This window comes from Glossina fuscipes, unplaced genomic scaffold, assembly GCF_014805625.2.
Source record: "Glossina fuscipes isolate IAEA_lab_2018 unplaced genomic scaffold, Yale_Gfus_2 27, whole genome shotgun sequence".
NCBI classification, from domain to species: Eukaryota; Metazoa; Arthropoda; class Insecta; order Diptera; family Glossinidae; genus Glossina; species Glossina fuscipes.
The window spans coordinates 10370051-10393338 of NW_023998422.1; the positions used below are offsets into that span (position 1 = coordinate 10370051).

General features: G+C 34.1%; 3 protein-coding genes and 1 long non-coding RNA gene across 4 annotated transcripts; 2 read left to right on the forward strand and 2 right to left on the reverse strand.

Moving 5' to 3' along the window:
- Positions 1–3: 3 nt before the first annotated feature.
- On the reverse strand, positions 4–14085 carry LOC119635631 (serine-threonine kinase receptor-associated protein). The gene is made up of 3 exons (XM_038030518.1): positions 13476–14085; positions 388–1053; positions 4–316 (listed from the first exon to the last, which is right to left on the reverse strand). The coding sequence occupies exons 1-3, from the start codon at positions 13591–13593 to the stop codon at positions 117–119; spliced, it is 984 nt and encodes a 327-aa protein (XP_037886446.1). The 5' UTR covers positions 13594–14085; the 3' UTR covers positions 4–116.
- LOC119635633 (non-structural maintenance of chromosomes element 1 homolog) lies at positions 1806–2630 on the reverse strand. Its single transcript, XM_038030519.1, has one exon. The coding sequence runs from the start codon at positions 2604–2606 to the stop codon at positions 1902–1904; it is 705 nt and encodes a 234-aa protein (XP_037886447.1). The 5' UTR covers positions 2607–2630; the 3' UTR covers positions 1806–1901.
- Positions 3133–3478, forward strand: LOC119635636. Its single transcript, XR_005247095.1, has 3 exons — positions 3133–3223; positions 3280–3301; positions 3355–3478. It is a non-coding gene; the product is annotated as an uncharacterized LOC119635636 (long non-coding RNA).
- Positions 14086–14307: 222 nt separating the features above from the next.
- On the forward strand, positions 14308–20682 carry LOC119635960 (little elongation complex subunit 1). The gene is made up of 4 exons (XM_038031006.1): positions 14308–14387; positions 14471–16028; positions 16125–16238; positions 16299–20682. Exons 2-4 carry the CDS (start codon positions 14528–14530, stop codon positions 20582–20584), a joined length of 5901 nt encoding a protein of 1966 aa, XP_037886934.1. The 5' UTR covers positions 14308–14387; positions 14471–14527; the 3' UTR covers positions 20585–20682.
- The last annotated feature ends 2606 nt before the right edge of the window (positions 20683–23288 follow it).

Here is a 23288-nt window from a genome sequence, read left to right on the forward strand (position 1 = left end):
TACAAATCTTAAAATTAATTATGCAGGAAAATATCCGGAAGGGTTTTGTTTTTTTCGTTTTTTCTTCATTTGTATCATTATTATGTATGCGAGTGGGTTAGTGAATGTATTTTTTATTAATTGGCATGTACTTCGCGAGGAGAATTTAATGAATTATTTAGTTCGCCTGGTTCAGTGCATTTCCAGAGGCCATATGTTTTGCCAACGGTAGTCTGCCACAAACGTAAAGTACCGTCCTCAGAACCACTGGCATATAATTCACCATCAGGACTAAATTTCACTGAATGTACAGGACCAAAGTGACCTTTAAATGATTCTAAATAAATAAAATGAAAAAAATAGAATTTGGCAGCACTGTATGTACATTTCCGAAAAGGTAATACTTACCTATTTCGTTTCCTGTTATATAGTCGAATTTATACATTTTAAAATCTTCACCACCACACACAAAGACATGCTTGTCAGGATGCAAACTAGCTGAGGACACATTGGTTGGCACTTTAACTTCTTTCAGTTTTTTAAGCGTATCGACTTCCCAAAAGCTAATGCTGGAACCATGAGATACCGTTAGGATATGACTATCGGCGGAAATTTCCAAACTATTCGGATTATTGGGGAATGTTAGACGTTGAATTTCATTGCCAGTCAAACGATCCCACAGACGTACGGTTTTATCCTCAGCCGCCGACATTATACATTTATCATCACGACAGAATAACGCTTGTTTAATATTTCCGCCATGACCCGTATACATTTCGGGTTCGGCTTGAGGTTGTTCGAGATTGAAAACACGCACTAATTTCTCATTACTGCCAGTTACAATGTTCTCCGAATTTGTATCGAATGCTACCGACTTTACTATATGCTTATGCTGGAAACTATGGATTTCAGCGCCGGTTACAGCATTCCAAACTTTGCCGGTAAAATCGGCTGCACCCGAGGCTGCCAATGTGGCATTCTTATTCAAAGCCACTCCCCAAACAGCACCTTTATGACCTTCAAAGGTGCCCACCCAATCACCAGTATCACCCTGCCGCAACATTGGACTGCCATCTAGATGTGTTAAAATTTCCAAAACGAAAAGAATATCTCATTTATAATGCAATCTTGCAAAAATTTTCCATTCATTTATTAATACTTTATAATAAAATAAATTAAAAAATCTTTTTTAGAAAGTTACAATAAATTCATTTCCTTCATATATCCCATATGTCAGGGTAAACAATAATTGCATGCACTTTGTTGTTGCTGCTGAAACAGAGAAAATATTTATGTATGCATTTAAATCTTGAAAACAAAACTAAATGCAAACATTGCGGAAGCAACCTTGACTCATTGATTGCATCAATGCCAACGACCCATACGCAAAAAACGTTCCGACTTTCTTGCATTAGCGAATTTAGACTGCTTGGAAACATGTTTACACAACAGCAAGCAACAGCGACAAATGTAACGGCAACGAAGAAAAAATAAAAATAACAACCCGCTCTCAATTAAAAAATCAACACCCCTTCCCCCTCGCAATCAATCGCCAATACTATTCTCTACTCCCAAATGTACGAGATCTACTTGTATATTTTCCAGACAAACAACCCAAAAAAAAAGCATGAGTTGGTATAATCCATTGTCATTTGGTTATTTTTTAAGTTAGAGTGAGTTAAGTCCAAACAAATCAATAAAATGAGAAACAACAAACGAATGAACAAAAGATTTGAGAAAATATTTAAAATAAAAATTTGTTATCATCACCTTTAATGAACCCAAAATGAACAAATACTAGTACTGTGAGCTAGAAGTAGAAATGGCTCTGATTTTACTCATACCCTTTTATTATTTATTTAAATTGTATTAAGAACAATAAACTCCTTTATTTTACTCAGAAGATAAGCAAGAAAAAATGCTTACAAATGCGTATTCCACTTTTTTTTACAATTAGGGCAGTTGGTTTTTTTTGACAAATATTTACGTATGCATTCCCGGTGCAATTTTACTTCACATTCGTTGCATTTTATATCCCAAAATACAATTTTACTGCATAACACGCAATCTTTAATAAACTCAGGAAAGTGATTTTTCAGATAATTGCCGTACTCCACAATGGTGCGAGGCCCGAAGAATATTTTATGATCTTTAGCAATAAAGTAACCTTGAGAAGTCCACTGATCTTCTAAATCTTGTATGCGTTGTTTGGAAATGGGATGTTGTGCATTCGTCGGTAGTGTATTGGCCACGCTGTAGATGTCATTCCATTCGATACCGAAATCTTCACTGTTTGCCAATGTTTCAAGTAACTTGTAAAAATATTTTCGTTCGTTATCAGTGTATTGGGGTTGAAATTTACAAGCTAAATTTGATTTTAACATGGCAAAAACTACATACTCTTCGTTATTTAGCGGATGTTTGACAATGGTTAACATTTGATCATATTGATTAATATTTTCGTTAATCTCGTTAATTAATATTGTCAATTCTTCAACAGTAACGAAAGATTCTTCGGATATTTCATATGCTTTACAGAGGTCCCTTAACATACGTTGGAAAATTTCAAGTTTCATGCTGCCATGATTAATACATGCTTGCAGCAATTGCTTTTTAATCATATCCATGATAATAAAAATTATAATGAACAAAACCTTCTTTAAAACCTTGGAGTAATTTAAATTCGACTTAACTAAATATTTTGCGGCTTATAACAACAGATCAACTGCTCAGTAAAGCAGTGTTGCCAGTTACATAAAAATAAATTTGTATTGGAACTTTGCGTAACTTTTTTAACAATTGGCAATAATCCAAATAGTTTTAATCAATTGTGCTAGAAAATAAAAGTAAAATCAAACAGCAAACGAAATAGATAAAAAATAAAATAAAGGTACGCAAATGTTCGCAATTGCACTATAGTATATATGCTTGGGCCGATTTCGAAGGAACCTGCTGCTTTCAATAATATTTTTTACGATTTCTAAAAAACACGGTTTTCATATTTACTTTAAAACTGTTTACCGAAAAGCGCTGCTTCAGAACGATATCGAATGTTCCGCTGATAGGCGGGAGAAGTAAGAAAAGATTGGTGCGGCAATTACCTCAAACGAATCTCAAGATGAATACACGTCGTTTCGCGACTTGAAGAATACTTAGTGTTTTTCGATGCCTTTAATTAATTTCCCAGGGCAAATATGGTTGGCCGGTCTGGACGTATCTGAAAGTTGAAGTAACTCTAAGGAAGGTAATTCTAGGCAAAAATCCAAACTGTCACTTTCACTAATAACATTTGATATTTAGCTCCAATATTATCATCTAGAAAGTAAGTGCGTCAGATTGGCTCCAAGACGTTTCTAGCTTTCTTTCCGATTTTAGAGAATCTTAATTGTTGTTAATGCAAGTGCCAATCGGTTACAATAAGCTTTACATGCGACAGCTGTTAATAAACACATTTTCAATTATTGAGAAGTGTAAACAAACATATACGCTTACTCTCAAATGGACGCAATTTTTCTACGCTTACTCTCTAATGGACGCAATTTTGTTTTATAAGCAGGTTTGCCTTAGTTGTTGTAAGTCGCTTAATCTGCAAAGTGTATATGAATTTTTTATAATCGTAAGATGTAGAATTAATTCTGTCCCTAGCTTCATCTTTGCTTTTGTTACTCCACAAGTAGCAAAAGTTTAAGCAGAAGAAAACTGCTTTCATATAATGATAAATTTATTTTTCACTTTTCAAGCTTTTGAAAGTAGCGGCTACGTGTACGGTCGCAATTAAATTCATCGCATCAATTTTGGCGATAGGTGGTGTGTTGCGTACAGATATCCTTAAAAATAACTTTGCAAGAAGTCATGAGCTAATTCTGAATCGATTTAACCACACGCGTTTTGCTACTGCTATTGCATGTGGCGAGAAAGTATTAAACAAAACAAATTTTGAAAAAAATATTCAAACAATGGCAACACCGCAGCCATTCTCTGGAGATATCTTCAGCTGCGGGTGCTCTGCGTTACGCAAATTAAATTAAAAAAATAAATCCATTTTTATGTTTCCCGATATCTACAGAGTGCCATATGATTTTATACAAATAGAGATATATTTGAATGAAGGAAAATCAAATTTCGATGGAAAGGAAGGCACAAAAAAAAACGTTTAACGGATATATTCTTCACTTCTTAGAGACTTCGAACAAAAAAATGAAAAATCGTCTCTCAAAAATCGGATATCAAGAACAAAAGTATTTAGGAGGTTTGCATAATCAGGCGGTATTTCTATTTCCAGATTGGGACTTCAACTTTGCCGACTTTTTACAAAACTTTACGGGAATTGACAAATCAAGTGATTTTGCATGTGTACATGAAAATAAATCAAAAAGAAAACAACGCACAAGAAAATATAAAGACAATTTATTTTAAATTTAGAAATTATTTAGCTAATTTTTATTTATTTTACACAAATGTTACATTCTTTTTTATATTATGTGATTTGCAATCTGACTTTATTCCATGCGTTGTTTCCTAAGAAATAAGCAATAAAGACCAACTATTTTAAACTTGAAATATATTCTTCAATACGCGATTTTTAGAAAGCGATAGTTTCCAAATTAATACACAAAAATATATCTAATATATATATCTACAAATACCTGACCAATAAGAAAGCTTGTTAGTTTGTTGTTTTTCTTTATTTATATTGGTTCTAAAACCATGTTTTCGTTTACATTTTGCTGCGAAGCAGTATGGTAGCGCGGCTACTCATTGTGTTGGGAGCTTTTAACGTGAAAACGTAAATTCTTCATTGTGTCAGCCACTTTAAAGTTGCAAGTGAGCCTGTACTGCCATATAGGTGGTAAATACAATGAAGCTTTAAAAAAAATCCGTGGCATGAACTATATAATAGTATAAAATTCCGATTCGTTTGTAAATGATCGGATTTTTAATGTAAACTAAGTGCTATCTTAAAGTATTTAAAGTGCGACTACAGCTTACTATTGGTGCCTTCCTAGTTATATATGCCACGCACAGGCGTGTATATAATTAATTAACCCTACGAAACCTTGGTCTACTTCTTGAGTAGCCCTACATATACAACAAAATAATTGTATATTCTTATTGCCTTCGATTGTAATAAACATCAATCACGTAACCGCTTACTACTTCTCTTGATAGCCCCCCCGAACACTTATACTCTACTGTTAAGAATTTTAAAGCAGATAACACCAGTAAAACCGGAAAGCTCTACACGTATTCAGAGTTCGTTGACTAAAATGCATCAATAAATTTTCAACGTTAAAACGACTGAGAAAAATAACTATTAGGCACCCTACCGCATGCAATGTTTACCAAATTTCATTACACATAAGAAGCGTATTTTCTATTTTTAGGGAAACAATATAATAATTGCATCGGCCAATATAAAGATGTGCCATGCAGTCTTGATATATAACAATTCGTGTAGGAAACTTTATATATCAAATATAAGCCTTTTATCTCAGTTCTTGCAGGTTTTGATACTTCAAGCCGATAAAGAGCACGGTTTCTATGTTTCACTGACCTCGCACTGTTGTTCTTTTATTGTAGTCGCATTTTTGAACAAATAATTAAAGGTTTTATGTAGTAATTCTAGTCTTGTGTATACCGTTTCAACGCAGAAGTGGAAGAATTAATGTAAGCCAGAATGCAGGACGATTGATGACAATGAGGTGTGAGACAATTGGTAACAATGTTGCCACATGTAAATCTGTTTTGAAGGCTCAGTGGAAGCTATCTTTTATACTTGCTGTGGCATAGAGTTGAAAAGTACGCTCCGCGCAAGGTATTTTGAACCGAAATTGAAAAAGTGGGACGTTCCTCTCCTAAGATTTTTATATACACGATTCAAGATTTGATAGCGCCATCGAAAAAATTTCGAAATATATAGCAAACCAAAGACGGCGTTTTGTTAAGGAGAGCAGCGGCAGTGTTCAAATATTTTTCAAGATACTGGCAAACCTTAGTAATAAGTTTAATATACTACTCATTTTGTCGTAACTTTGGCTAAAGGTATTCCTCTCATGTTTATAAAATATTGCTGATAAGTCTGTAAATATTTATTCAAAGCAGAAGCGTGAACTTGTCTTCCCCCTATTTACGCGCGAATATAATATACCAGTTTTATGTTCAACACTTTGCAGTTTTATTTAGTACATAATGATAAAAAATTATGTACATGCATAAGTGTGTATCTAATTAATTTCCTTTAGGTTGAAAAAATACTTTTTGTTACTTTCGTTGTTTTTAGTTATCGATGATGACTTATTATTGGTTTTTATGTACATTACCATACACACACGTACATGCAATCCATATATATACATGTATTTGTAATATATTTATTTATATACATATATACATACACGCGATATACTTAAAAAAACGGGAAGCACCTTGAAAATGAAGAAAAAAATCATGCACACAGTGTCTGGTGTGCGCTGCCGTCATTTTATAATCGTTCACAGTAGTTGTGGTGCATATAAGATGTGATTTTATTAATGTTTATTATTACTAATATACCCACCAACCATCATCAAATGTTCAGAATATTATAAGTTTGTTAATATATTTGTAACCGATGCGATGCATCTGGGCGCTTACATTCTTTAATTCTGTATTGGCTTGTTTATAATAATTTTTTCCCAAAAATAAATAAAATACGCATTAACTCAGTGGATTACAAATCAAATTGAAAGACAAAATAACTAAAGAACTAGTATGAAAAAGGCCTTCCAACGAACCGCAGGTACTAACGATGAAGAAAAGGATCAAAAAAAAAATCAAGTAGAAGCACAATAGCAGTCTATTAAATACCCTACAACTATTCATATATCGACTATTCAAAATAAGAGTAAAATTTATAGGGGATCGGATCCGATTTGTAATTTGTAATAGAGTCCTTGGCCAAGAGACGTCAGTATAGCAAATATCATCAAAAAATCTCTGAAAAATACCAAGTTGAGCAGAGTTTTCAATACAGCGTATGCTCTAGGTTATCCGGCAACCCTTAACTCCATACTTTGTAAATTTATTTTTACAAAATATCTGGAGAATGATTAAAATAAATATATCAAAAATTGCGGCGGTAGAAAGAAAACAAGACAGAGAGACGCAGGGACAAATTTAGTTTGACTTAAAAAATAATTCTGAACTGATCTGTACAGTAAAAGGTGGGTTAGCCTCAAGTCGTTCTGACTGTTGCATATATTGAATTGCCTTAGAACTATAAAGCAATTAGATTTTCTAGATCTGGCCCTTCCAACTATTACCACTTATTCAGATCAATGCAGTTACATTTATATTTACCACGTCAGCGGCTCACAGAAGGGGAGGATGTGGAAAAAAAGAGTCGATAGCTTCTTCGCCTCCTATTCGGTCAGTTTCTAAGGCAACGTCATTCATAATATTACTCGACGAACGGGAAAAGACCGTAGATAATGACGGTGCGTATTTCATTGTTAAGCTTTGTAAGAAGTGTATTTTAAATAAAGTCGAGTTTTATCAAAAAGGGAAGCAAATTACTTTTAAACTTCTGTCTGCGAAGACCAACTAAAAATGCGTAAAGGAAATGTAGCTATATGTGGTAATTTGGCGACCATGAATATTCCAACTATGTGCAAGAGATCGGGACGAATAGATTTAAAATTTTGCGCTGATGAAGGAAATTTAGTGGAACTTATACAATATTTTACGTAAAGCGAATGAAAAATCGAATCTGATGTTGATATGTATATATATATGTATATACATATATATGGACATTCATTATTTGGATAAAGGTGAGTATGTTGCTCTCGTGCTTGCTTTATTTTTATTCAGTTTTTGATATTCGTTTTTAAAATGAGAAAGTACGTGATTTTTGTATCCATCACTGGATGATGCAGTCATACAGCTTTTGCTAATCGAATTGTAATACCGCTAGGCAAGAGTGTTAATAAAAACTGACATAACCCCATATGTATGTACATATTATGAGCTAATATAAAGTTTTATTTATCCCTTATCTGTCAGCTTCTGACGTTACTCAGATGTTGCCATAGAAAACAGAAACAGAAAGCATATAATTTCAGTTTAATGTCGTAAGATCAAATTTGCAAATAGCTTTAATGCAAAGGATTTTCCATTTTAGATCCGTAACACGCATGAGCGAACGCCGCCCCGCGGTTCGCGATGCCGAATGCGGTACTGTCAAGTCGGGCCCGCTCGCTTTAAAATTTCAAATAATTCAACTTGCTCACATATGGCAATGCTGGAAATGAATTGCATTTACCTTCACTTCCGGCTCAGCTATGTAGTTCTCAAATGTTGAATGTGTTTACGGGTTTTCTTTTTTTTTTCCTTTCGTCCACAAAACGGACACTTTACAAAAAAAAAAAAAAAATTTATATAGAAAGCAGCATTTTGAGTGATAATTCGACCTTGAAGAAGTTATTTACAAATACGCGAGGTAAAGCTTTATAACGCAGCTGCACATGAAAATGTAGAAAGAGTTCTTGATTTAATAATAAATCATGAACTTTACCAAAATTTGATCAACCACGTAGAAATCTGGATAATAAGTTTATTGTATTCATTTCGTTACACAATAATAATAAAAATCACAAATCTGTTGTGATATGAAACTTAAAGTTGGTCTGTCGATGAAGAAAGTTGCCCTTTGATGCGATGAACTCATGACATCATATCACGACTATTGTTTAAACTTATTCCCAACATTACTTGGAAAACATTTACGCAAAACTTTATGTAGCGAGCATTTATTTATTCAAAGTTTATAACGCCAAGAAATACTCATATCTGTCGGCGTTTGTATTTTAAATCTATATCGAGTATGTGTCGACATTTTATTTCTTATACCATCTGCGACAGCGACCTTCGATCGACATTATATTATTTGAAATTATGAATTAAGGAGTAGTTAGTAATAAATAAAAGAAAGAGTTTTTTAGCTACAAAAATTACTTGAACTGCTTTCTAGTCAACAGTAATATATTTAGCGTTTGTTAATTTGAACGGAGCAAGCTTCCAATTAATTCTAACTAATTAATAGAGCCCTGCTAGGGCGCTTAGAGAGAGAACTCTGCTAAGGACGATGATAAGCCTACTTTGCTAGTTAAATTCGTATTTGTCATCATAACTTGATTTTTCTACTGATCTATTGATCAGCCACAAATAAGGACTATCGACCAAAATCTTCTACATATCCCATCGACCCCTGTGCCGATGAGCTACACTCATTATTTATTAATTTTAGTCTTAGTACATTTAAGCATCATGCAATTTTGTATCAAACTGATGCGTGCGGTGAATCGATTGTAATTTACAGGTGGACCTAAATACTTTTCAAGTCGACCGGTAAACATAAATTAAGAATGCATGTGTCAAAGTTAAAATTTCAGCTGAACTTTTCTGCCACAAGAGAGCACGATTAAATCGACTCCGAATCCTACAGCGATCTAGAATGTCCAAATTTTAATATATTTCTTATATATTTCTTAGCTTTGAGAGTTAAGCAAGTCAGTCGAGCATACCGTTACATCTCCACATTTGCAAAAGATGGATAAAATATCTTTTTTTCTATACCCACTATTGAATGTATACCAAAATTCTTATTCCATAGTACTTGGATTTATACTCCAAAAGCGCATGCGTGCTTGATCTGCCTGATATTTTGACTTTTAAGTAAGCCAACTGATTGACCTTCCATTGTCCACTTCCTGGTGTGGTACGCGCTGCAATTACTCCGCGCAAAATTAGTATTATTATTATAAGGTACTTGCATGTATTTTGATCATTTTTTCAATACATTTATTGAGAAACATTGCTACAATATATAATCCACCGTTTTCCAAAACTTGTTCCCATCTTTCTGGCAATATGGATCTTCAGATAACTTCTCGTCCAATAAGTCTTACAATGAATTCACCGTCTTCGAACTCTTTTGGTCCTTCAGGCCGTTCTTTGTCACTGTCAAAAAAAATCTCCGCTTTTAAATCGCTCAAACCACATCCGACAATGCAGCAGCATCACCATAAGCTTCGTAAATTGTTTGATGGACTTTGGCAGCAGATTTCTTCAAATAGAAGTAAAGAATGTCGAAAACGCAACTTTGAGTTTTCAATGATTGGCGTCTGTATACAACGACTAACACGACAACACTAAATGGATGGATATTATATTATGTGGGCAGAGTTCAAAATCATTGAATTTAAGCGTTGTGTACATTGATAGTTCGCGTTACTTTATCATTTTCACCAATAATGTTGCTGATCAAAATATATGCAAGCACCTATAATTACTATTGTGTGGACAATCTGTACTGTATACATACAAGATCTATTGTTATCTGGCAGGATGCTTACGAACCATACCATCTTCTGCGTTGCGGAGCACCATACTATGTCTAGTGTTATGAAATATTTTCTAAGCACTTGGTGTCTGACCTCGCAGATGGACTCGCGCTCATATAGGATATGACAGAGAGTCTCTTTCCTCCCTTGGGACAATCTCTTTGAATCGATATAGAAGATACCTATGTTTTTCAGATGATATCTGAAGGAATGAGGGCGCGTGTAGACGCCATGCAAATTCACCAAGTAAATGCGTTAATTATTTCGATTGAATCCTTGCGAAGAATTTTTCCTTTCCGTCCCTCACTTTCTCCTTCCTACTCCTCCCCTTTCTTTGATTTTATGCCTTTCTTTAATAGATTGCTTTCTTTTCAGTAGAACAACTTAAATCTGTTCATTACAAAAATTGTTTTACAGAAATTCACATTTAAACTTTCTTTGTTTCAAAATATTCTTAAAACAAATGTTAAACAATTTATTTCATGTCTTTGTTTAGATCTTTTTTTTTTTTGTTTATATGTTTTTTCTTCTTTTTTTCAGAAAAGTTTCATGTGAGAAATGTTTTCATTTCTCGTTCACCTTGATCGCACAAAAGCTATACGTACGTACGTACGTACGTACTTACATATGTGCATGTAATACATAATATCACTTGTATACGTAGCAAAATGCGTTGAATGCATTTATCTAAATGTATCTTATTATGCAAAAAAAAAAAAAAAAACAATGAAAATAATTGTTAAATAGTTTTAAAACAACATTTAGTACCTGGAACGAGAAAGCAAAGGATTACCGGTCACTATTATTGCAATTGTTTGTTTCATTTATGCCTTTCATTCAAATATTTCATAAATTTGTTACTTATGTTAACTTTATGATATACATATATAGTATTTATCATTTAATTATCGTAATGCTTTAAGGTAGAGATAAAGGTTAATACAATCAATAATTAGTACAGGCTATACACAGTTCTTTGCCGTCTGCAATGGTGCGTCTGGTCTGGTTTTTATGGCCTGCAATTAAGAATTAGTTCGGAATTTTATATTATGGCAAGCAGGTAGAAATTCGTCCTCAAAATAGAACAATAAGATAGCTTTTATACTCTACACTATTTGTGGTATGAGAATATATTGAATTTGTACGAATATATGTAACACCCAAAAGGTTTTGCAATTCAGTTCTGAATAACTTTCTGAATCGATCTAAGCTTGTCCATCTGTGTGTCCTTTCTAATGTTCAATCTACAAATCGCGAAGGACGGACTCTACTGAAGATATTTCGGATCGGACCATTTTTTCAATGTATGCATAAAACATATATGAATAAACGTATTGAGGGAAGTGGACCATGGCCCACCGTAATGTCTTTACTCCGTTTATAATACGCCAGCTAAAGGAAGGCAAAAATACTCATTTATTAACCGAAAATCCAGATGTAGAAACCATGAGAATTTAGTTCGCTCGGATATAACGGCGAAGATGAATACATATTTATATAAATCAAGACATTTTTAAATTTGCCCTAAAGAAATTGTTTAATTATAATTTAGATTATCTCCACCCGACATGGAAAGTATTTATTGCCCAAGCGGAATATTGGTCTTTACTTTTCCTTTAGCATGTTAGAGTTATCAGCCTAAATTTATAGTCAAAATTACAATACCGGGTTTGTTAAAGGAATCAAGGAATCAATTAGATGATCATTTTTAAAAAGTAATATGCGGATATAATGTCATAAGCCCGCCTTTATGGGAATGACAGAAAGAACCTTTAAAATGTCTTGATGACGAATGCTTTAAAGTCATTATTACGATAGTTAAATTAATCTAAATCCAAACACCATTTTTAATACTTCAGCTTGACGAGGTTTTTCTAGATATAATTTTAGATGTCCGAGATTCCAAAATTATTAGCAAAATATTTTTTTGTTCTTGAGAGTTATTCTTGTCGTACACCTTAAGCAGATAGTTGATTTTCACCCCCTGAAAGGAATTTGCCTGACACGGTTCAAATATTCTTTATTGCTATTCAACTGTTCACATTATCGCGTTTTCACTTTCTTAGAAAAATATATGGTGGTGAGCTTTTTCAGACTTCTCCATTCTCAACTTTGTGGTTTATACTTTCCATTGCAATAAATACATCCACGGAAAGAGCACATAATCGCGGTAATCGAAGTAAGGCATCCACAATACTGTTTTCACTGCCAGGCGCGACCCAGTCTTATAGCATACGCCAGGTGCAAAGACAAATCGAAACTCTTGATTAATCGAAAAAGTGATTATGAAAAGTTGAGGCGAAGACCTCAAAACATTATAATCTAAAAATGACACCGAGATGGATCGTGCTAAATCTTTGAAAATGTGTCTATAATTTGTGATCGACATGTTCAGAAAATTCTGAAACTTAAAAAGTAATTTGTTTCTCCGTTAATAGATCACGTCGACAAAATGCAATTAGCTGTAATTTCTTAATAATCTTTTTAAATTTTTGATTTCGGCGTCAAAGGTGGCAGTTCTTTCTATCCAACACAAAAGTATAATTATTTATTTACTTAATATCAAACAACTGTAGCCATCTTTGAGAGCAATAGGAACATTTGATGTGAAGATTTCACGTGAAACACAACAATCTGAATTTATTACGTGGCAAAGAATTCGTAGGAAACTCCTTTCTACGCCCGAAAATCAGAGGAGAATATTTTTGTGAGACAAGACGATTACATTAACAGTCACCTAGCTGGCTTGTGTGATCACTTATGTTATATATTTATCATTACCTAGTTATATACGTAGCCATAACCATATGGCTTTATTTACTAAAATTAATTAAATGAAAGTACGAAGAAGCTCTAAGACGCTTTCATATATACGATGTAACCTGGAATAGATTTTCCGATTGCCAAAAAGCAATTAAACTTAGTCTAATTCGTTGCTACTTCGATGCTTTAATCTTATTGCTCGGTTTCATAATTCATATTAAACTTAATTCTGTGACCATGACTTGGCCGGTTGGAAGTTTTTCTTATGCGTCTGTATTTCTGGTTATACCACCGTTGCTTCAAAAACAATGAAAAATGTAATATTTATGGTACAACCTTTAATCTTCTTACCTTTACATGCCGATATTAGGAAGTAACCACTTTCGCAGATATCACTAAAATCCAAATGCACTACTGGCCGAGTGTGGCCACTGCAGGTCAATGGAATTTGACGAAGATTTGCAGTCATTTTCTGACAAATTGTATATTAAAGCAAACTGCTGTGGAGTATACAAGTCCTTGAGAACCACAAGCAATATTTCTCTCTCTACGTTTATTTTGTTTAGTAAGTAAAAATGATTTATTAGGCAATTCAAAAATTTTCCGCTGTTGTTATTTATTTCGTTGACACTGTTGAAATTTTTCTTATAAAAATAAATTCTTTGTCACTGCTATTATTTTAAGGCTAATGTATATGTAATCGTTTCTTTTTTTTTTTACTCCTTTTATTATTTTTGCATTTAAGGAGTTTTACGCTTTTCGATTCTTTTTATTGTTACGGCGATTGTCTAAAAAATTTATATTACCGCTTTCTTTGTGAAAAGAAAAAATAACTTTAAATTTTTTACGATATTTTTCAAAGATTGTTAGAAAATGAACTAAAAATAATATTTTGCATTTCACTGCAGTCGTATAATAAATGTGCGTGTTCTGTGTGTTAAATAAATTAATAAAATGAAAAAATTTTTCTTTTTGATATTAGTCGACCAAACAGTGATGCCAATAATTTTTATTTACACTTTTGACATATAGCAAAGCTACCAGCTGTTATTTTGATAGCTTTGAGGGCTTTTTTCAAGTTTTTCATTATTGTTTTTTGTTTATATATTTTCATAAATATATGGCATCTTCTTCTATTTTTTTTTTTTTTTTAAGGCAATGTGCGGAGTTCAAACGTTTTTCGCTAATTTTTTATTTATTCGATTATTTAATTCATGAAATTTTGTGCAAGAACACAAGAGGAATGATGTGCTTTTTAGAGTGGTAATGACTTTTATATAATTTTAGAAATAGTGCTATTTGTTGTAACATCGCATATTTTATATTGATTATATATATATAAAAAGCAAGCGGCTTAAAGTTACACGTGAATTTCCAGCGGCATAAGTTTAGCAAAAAAAAAAATGCCTGTAGACGAAAATTTCAATTACAACGATATTAATTTGGATTGGATGCAAGATGAAAAAGTTCCAAAAGTCTTATCACCGAAAAAATCTGAAAGTTTATTAGTGGAAAGTGGATCTCCTCCAAAAAAATGCAATAAAACCAAAGCCGGTAAAAAGCGTGCAGAACTAGCTAAAAGAATCCACGATACGGATACTTTAATTACACAAATAAAACAGCTCAAAAAGGATAAACAGAAATTAGAAGAAGATTTTGGTAATTTTCAGAAGAGTGCTAATAATGTACAAGAACTATATACAGAGGCAAATGAAAATCTTAACACTACAAGAAGAAATTTAGAAGAGTTAGAAGAGAACTATAAGACTCTACATAATGAAATGATAGATCAAAAATTGGGTTACGATCAGCTACTGGATTTGCAGGAAAAAGAAAAAAGCCGGCCTTTGGACTATGATGAGCTGGTCATAAAGTATTTAAAAATTATACAAAGACTTGAGGAATCGCAAGGCAGTCTCAAATGGCAAGACAATCGTACAAGTGATGACTTGAAACGTTACTGTAGTAATAAGAACCTCAAAATTCCCGCATTCTGCAGTCCCAAAAAGTTACGCGTAAAGTTGAAAATGAAAAAACTAGAAAAATCAATGCAATGCGATTTATGGCAGCAAGAGCCATCCAAAAGCCATTTCATAGAAAGCAAAGATCAAGCAACACAATGCCAAGTAGAGCTACGTACTCAAGGTACACAGCATATAAGCACAATGACCACACGAGGCACTTCGACTTCGTGTTTTATTAAACAACGCCACGTAGGTACTTCGTTCCCAGATCCCAAACTCCAACCTTCTGTAGAGGAAATACTTTCCGAGTTTGGGAAGTGGGATGTAACACCAATATCGCCATTCGTTGACTCTCAGATGGATGGAGAAAACAAATCGTATAATACCATCGGTACCTGCACATGGCTTTGCAATATACGAAAACAAATTGACTATCTATCTACAAGAGCTACTACCCGGCCCCTATCACACCAATTAGATGAGGCCATAAAACAAGAAGTCAGTACCCCAATGGGCTCACCTACACCAACACATGTACGAAACGTACACACATTGCAAAGCGATTTACCATCTACCAGCAAAGCAGAACAAAACTCAACAAATTTAACAACGCAAGAAGAAAGTTTTAAAAAGTCGGCCTTAGAATACTTGAATACTACAGCTTTTGATGAGCTGTGGCAAGTGTTCGGTAAAATGATATTTAGTTTAATACAACCACGAAACGTCAGTATGCCTTCTACTTTTTCCAACACCAATCTAAACTTAATTAATAATAGTTCTATGCAAGTGCCGTCATTCAACCAACAAGAGTTTCATAACTGGCTAAGGGAATTATATGAAAACACCCGTCGGAATTGTAACGAAACCAATAACTTAGGACTAAAAAAAACATCTCGGTCAATTACAACCGAAAGTAGCTCGCAGACATTCGAAGAGGAAGGTAAATTTTGTTGAGTATACATTTATTATTATTATTATTATATATATACATTTATTATTATTTATTATTATAATTTTTGGTTAACTTTAATTGTAGTGCAATCATGCGACAAAATGGACTATGGTCTCTTAAAATTTGGAAATTCTATAACAGGCAAACACAACGGCCAGCAAATAATAAAACCCCTACCCAGGTGTAACTACCAAAAAGGTAATAAAAAAAGTTGTAGTAACTGATGCGACATAATTTTATTTGAATTCATTTTTTCAGCTTCATGTTCACGGAATGTCGGACAACAAATTGAAATCGTGAACGATTCATGCTTTTCTTCTTCGAATCTTAAATCGTTAGATGATTCCAATTCAACCACTGATGAAGAAATAAGCCACCTAAACTTATCTGTAGAGCAAGGGCAAGCTGCGATATCATCAGATATAAGAACATCCTCGTCTAAAAACAAATTTGATTCCTTAACTGAGAAAAAGATCATGGAACTTTTTTCAAAAGCCAAGCTGAATAAAACCGAACAAAAAATCTTAAAGAAATTATTGAAAAAGTCACAAGAGCCGAAGAAAAAGGAAACGAGGAGGAAACTGAAAGATGCTGCCTTAGCTAATGAACTAAATGCTGTTGATTTTTTGACAAACCTGCCAAATTTTGCCCTTACTTCAGATGAAAAGAGTAATGACGAGTACGAGGGTGTTTTTAATTTTTCGCCAAAGCCAATACAAGATGATTTTGTGTTTATCAAACCGAGTAATAAGATCAGACGAAACGCATCCAATAAAATAAAGGAACTTTTCGGTGACGACACAGAAACCGAAAGTGATGAAGAAGTTGAAATAAGCAACGAACAGCATAAAAAAGAATTGAAACACACTTGTTGTAAAGAGGCGAAAATTTGTAGTGAAAACGAGAACAATATCCAGGAAGACCACTTACAGCGGCGTCAAGATAGTGAGGAAATTCCGTCAACTTTGGTTTCTAATAAAATAGGAAGAAAGTTACAATCCCCTATCAAAGCTGATGGCAATAAGCAAAGCTCTAATAATTGCAGAAAAAATTACAAGGAAAGGGAAGAAAGTAATGGAGAATTAACAGTAGATGCTTCAAAATGTAACCGAACGAATAGTTTGAATTTCGCAGTAAACTCTGCTGAATCTACACTTTTGAGCCAACCTCTAAGTATGTCACATGGTGAAAATCTCTCCCCGCATATGCCTACAAGTGTCAGTAAAGCGAATGAAGATGAGAGCAATGAAGCAGAAGAACTGCGACGAGAAACTAGTGCTACAAATAGTAACCACAATATTTTAGCCGAACCTTTAAGACAAGAAATTAGTACAAAAAAATTGCAAGAAAACCATTTGTTCGAACGGTTTTGTAATGAAAGCACAAAAATGAAAAGTTTTCCTTGTAAAAGCTTAGATAATAGTGAAAAACCAATTTTTAATGACCGATGTGAACAAACTGATGGTGTAGAAGAATCGCAGAAATTATTAACTAATGCAGATAAGACAATCGATTCCACTAATTGCGAGAGTAAAGATAATGCATCGTTTAGAGATAGCCAAGATCTTCCAATCATAAATGTAAATCGAACTCTTGAAGAGGACTTGGAAATGTCTTCGGAAGATGAAAACGAAATATTTACAATTAATGAAAAGTCAGAACAATATCGACCAATAACCGATAAGATCATTTATAGAAATTTTCAAGCAACCTTAGATGACAATTCCGAAATAGAAACTGTTGGAAAAACTAAAGAGGAAAGTTTAAAAATGTTGCAGAGAGGCTTTGAAATGTCTTCCTCCGTTGAAGACTGTAAAGCGGATATCATTGAAGAAGAATTACATGAAATTTTAACAAATCTATCAGGGTCTAAACATTTAGTTAACACAATACTCGATGAGAATTCAAGAAAGAATGAAGAAAATATTAAAAAGAAAGAAGAAAAACAAGGCAAAAATCAAGATGCAGATTTGATTCCTATAGATAATAATTGTAATGTCAATGAACATGGGAAACGCATGTCCGGGTTTGACGCTTCGATAGTTACCTCTTCGTCAGTCAGCAACAAAGTTGCCAATGGTTTGAAAGAATCGCCAGAATCACCTAATTTTAATACATTCGCAGAAAATGAGTTAATTATAGATGAAGACTATATAGAAATAGCAAAAGAACGAAATGATAGTAGTTGTAGTACTTCTTCCATTGAAGAAGACTTGAATGATGCTTCTATACTACCTATTTTAGACGCCACTACCTGCCAAGAAATGTTGACAGACTCCGTTTGTAACATAGTAAGCGATATACTTAATGAGCGGTGCTTAGAAGCAGACGACGTATCCGCTCCAGCAAAATCAAAGAAAAAAGGCCGCAAACGTAAAAATGAATTGGAACTGGAAACCATAGTACCTCGCAAGTGTTCAGCCCGCCTACAAGCTAAACGTTTATTGTTAGAAAATACTCTGAATTTAAAGTCAATCCCAGTCGAACTTGGTAAATATACTACACCCTTGAAACAATCAAATAATTTCCGTAAACCAACAGCGAAAAGAAGTATGAAAGATGAAGCAGAAGATTTATGTAAAAAAGAAGAAATTCATGTACAAGTTGGTTTCTTTAAGGAACAAGGAAAAGAAATAATTACGAAAAATAATAAGAGCGAGAAGGAAATTTTTCCAAAATTTGGTTTTTTTAAAGAACGCGAAGAAGAAGAAACGATTACAAAAGATTGTACAAGAGAAGAAATAATTCCCCTACAATTTGGTTTCTTTAAAGAACGAGAAGAGGTAATGCTTACAAAACACAATAAGAGACATGAAAAAGAACTTACACTAATATCTGGTTTCACTAAAGACAGTAAAGGAGAAATAAATGCAAAAGATAATAAGAGAGAGGAGGAAATTCCTCTAAAATTTGGTTTTTTAAAAGGCCGCGAAAAAGAAATGCCTACAAAAGTTGGTACGAGAGAAGAAGAAATAGCATGCAGTTCAACGCTCTTAGCCAAAAATGTAAGCGATTCCACTGATGTATCAGATGAAGCTCCAATGGAACCCGACGACTTCAAGAAAACAGAAGAAGTGCAATATGCCAAAACTACCTCTTTTTATACAGCAAAAGATTCTACAAATATATCATCGACATCCGCGATAGATACTACTTTCTATGAAAGTCCGCAATCACCACCACCTTTAGATTCATCTGTAGCATGTCCCTCTACCATTTTAATACCTTTGGAATTAAATGCCAATTTACGTTCACAAATCTCAAAAAATAAATCGTTAATTGATCGCCTTATAGATTGTTACGATCAAAAACATTTCATTCACATCAATTTCAAGTCGAGTAGGAAATTGGAAAAAACTCCAGACAAACGTGTTATTTCTCATCTAAACGAGTACTGCCTTAGCAATGCATTCACGGATAGTAATGCATGTGAATTAGTTAAGCGTCTGAAAAACGTTACCTCGGATTATAAAGAGATTTGCAGTTCTCTGATTCATGTGGCAAAAGAGTTGCCGGCTTCGAATGTAGAAGAAAAGGATTTACCATCTGTTATACAAGATATGCCACCATCGCACCTAAGTCATCCTTTACAAGGTTTTTTCGCAGTTTTAAAACATTTTCTTAATGAAGAAACGGAATTCTGCAACCATTTAATTGCCGAAATCGATGAAATACTTTTCAATTGCTTGCAAAATCAACGGATATCTTTGCACGGTGCTCTTAATCTTACTCAACTGTATTTTTTGGCTGTCTCGTTGCAGGAGAATCAATTGGATAAACATCCAGCGCGTCTTTTCATTGCCAACTGTATTTACTATCATACTCTTAAGGCGATTCCTATGATTCTTGAAGTTCTGATGTGGTATCCTACCGTTTTGCCGCCCCGCGAAGATCGCACCTACGATCATTCTGATCCTTTAATTACGGTTATAAAACACATATTAATGAACACGAAATATGATATGAATAATAAGGAATTACGCGGCAAAAAGTTAATATCGAAACTACGCTTTGAATATCACTTTACTCCATTTGAACCGAAACGTGATGACGTCATCAATAATTTAGTAGAACATCTAAAAGCGAATAAAACGGATAATATAGATGTAGCCTTTAGTTTGCTAGCCAAACGTATGTCACCCGATGATACTGAAAAACGTATTTTAAATTCTCATCTCTTACCGATGGCTAATAAGTTTTATAATTCCGTTTCCGAGACGAAAGATTGCGACTCTCTTGTTATAATTTTACTCGATGTCATATCGAAGATAGTAAAACCTTTTCCTCTTCGCCGAGATATTGAAAGCTATTTAAATCTCTTCTCAATCTTTTTGAATTTAATCGATCGCCCTGCGATACAGGAGGCAGCGTTGTGCGCGATTTTGCGTTTACAACGATTCGGTTACGTCAATTGCTATCAACTGATAAGACATTACCGTCCCATGCATGAGTTAAATCCTTCTACAGCAGCTATGTTGAAAACATTTATATATCGTAAACCTTTAAAATTTTGGAAAACGGTACGTTTTCAAAGTAAAACGTAGCGTTTGCATTAGTTACCTTCTAATCTAAATTGTATGCTATAATGTTCATTAAATTGTACGTTTTTGTTTTCGTTCTTTCTTTATTTAATACGTCATTAAAATATATTTTTTTTGCTTTTAATCTATTTAAAATAAATGAAAGTTTTTAAATACAAACAATTATATGTTTTATATATATATATATATATATATATTTTATTTTTTTTTATTTTAAAAACTAGATGGACGTGACGGTTTTCCACAATAATCAAACACTCTTTTTACATTTAATATAAATTTATTCAAAAATATATATTTGAATTAAAAACAATCAAGAATCTCTTCGCCTAATACTATTGATTATTCACTCGTTTTGGTAATAACACATGGAAAATTACACATTATTTTCTTGCAAAGGCGTACTTTTCAGGAAAGACCGCGTGTTGGAGAATACCCAAAACAACACTTGACGCGATCCAAATTTAATTTTAATTTAATGCAAAGTTAATTTATTTTATAAAAATGTTCTTTCCATCATAAAAAACGGGAAATTCACTCCTTATAAGAACTTGCTTTTCATGACATTTGTCGGGGTGACCAAAAAATAGACCTTTGCGATCCAAATTCTTTACCGTTAACTGTTTTGCTAAATCACTCAATCACTGGATCAATTATCAGTGTAACAAATCAAAAATTAAACTTTTATCCGAAAGGCTTATTATTCGTAGGAAATCTTACATGAAGCGGGGTCCAACACATGGACACATATGGTTCACATTTGGTCTATTACATTTTTATGACAAATTACTATGAAGGGTTTACATCTCCTAAAAATCCCTATATACGTTGGTAGCTAAAAAGTGGTCCTACGTCGTGAAAAAATTTGGTAAGGTTAACTTCTTTGTAAATTTTTTATTATGAACCAATTTTCAAAGTGGAAGTATTGAAAATTGTACTTTTTACCACAAGAAGATCACATTTGCAGGAACGGTTATATAGGAGGGGGTTCAAAGAATTATCCCAGCCGAACCAAATTTTACATGCCCGTTTAGAACGTCGAAACTCCATTATTCCACGAATTTTCGCAAGAAATCTTGAAAAATTGAATTTTTTCCCATGTAACGAATTTACAAAATAGGGCGTTGTGTGGGCAGTGGCCGAAAAAGTGAATCGATCTAAATGACTTTTAATAACGTTCGTCCTTGGATCAAAGCACGTCAGTGATTTCAAACATCTCAAAAATTGTGATCTGTACGTTGAACACAAAAATACATGGACAGACAGAAAGATAGCTTAGACCGATTCAGAAAATGAAATAATTGAGAAAATGATACTGAATCGATCGGTACAACAACCTCGCTAGGTGTTACTTACGTCCGCACAAACGCAACACCACTCGTAGTGGGTATAACAAGCACAAACACTCGAGAGGGGCGTGGTTCGCCTTGTAATACCCTGCATCACTTCTCTTAAAACAGTTTGCAATGGGATAATTTATAGCTGGGGTTTCGCTCAGAGCTGTCCAGCGATCCGTTCGAAGAAATTTATTCGTTAAGTTAACAGACCATTCGCATTTTTGTATTAAATCAAATATGTATTAGCGGAATTCAAAAAGAGTACAAAATATCCTTATTCGCGAAGTTACTTCGTGGTGAAAGAAAAAACACCAATACGTATTTAGTGGGCAACCTTGTTTTCTTTTACTGAGAAAATATGATCCGCGTGTGACTGTGTTATCTGTTAATTTTTTTAGTGGTTCAGTAGGCAGTCTACTGGGTCCCTAAAGGCGTGAGGTTCCTAAGGTGTACTTTCGGGGCTGTAGTCTATAAGATAATGGATGCAAGAGCACGCTGTTGTCGTAAGGACCCCGTTCCGAAAGTAACGAACTACTAAGTTCTTCAAGGCTGGGGTATCCTTTCGGACCGCGGGTCTATAAAATAATGATGCAAGAGCACGCCGTCATTTTAAGGACCCCGTTCCGGGCGGAGAATACCTTACTGCCAATCACCCGTTAACTACAAAGCTAGGGCTTCCTTTCGGGCCGAGAGCCAGTAAGATAATGATGCAAAAGCACACTGTTATCTTAAGGACTTCGTTCGGACGGAAAGAACGACAAACTACTACTACTTAAGGTTCTTGACTTACCTGTTCGTTCAACTGCTGCTGAACAACTAAAAGAAAGATCGTTGTTTGTGCTCTGTTTATATAGCTGTTGGCTGCCACACCAATGCGCTGATATCTAGAGCTTTCAGCACGAGGTATGTTTACTTATTCTACCACTTACATGCTAATGTCTACTTGACAGAGTAACCTACGGAAAGCTATATTCGTTGATTTCGTGACATTTAAACAACAACTCCTTTAACGTTCGGAGCGGGTAAGAAAGTATGCTTCCTTACAAGTTAAATAGGCAACGACTTTCCAAAATAAGGCGTTGTATGAAAAGTGGCCGAGAAAATCGCTCGGCTCAAACAACTTTGGCCTGTAGGTTGAACACAAGGAAACCGGACAAATAGGTGGACAAAGAAGCTTAGAATCGCTTTCTGATTCGATCAGAATCAAGGACAAATAGGTGGACAAAGAAGCTTAGAATCGCTTTCTGATTCGATCAGTATAATAAAAGGTTCGGTCTATCTCAAGTCTTTCGGAATTATGCACACATCCGCCTAAACTACAAGTATTGAATTTCGATGTTTTAGATAACTCGATTGTCTATTCGGGAACA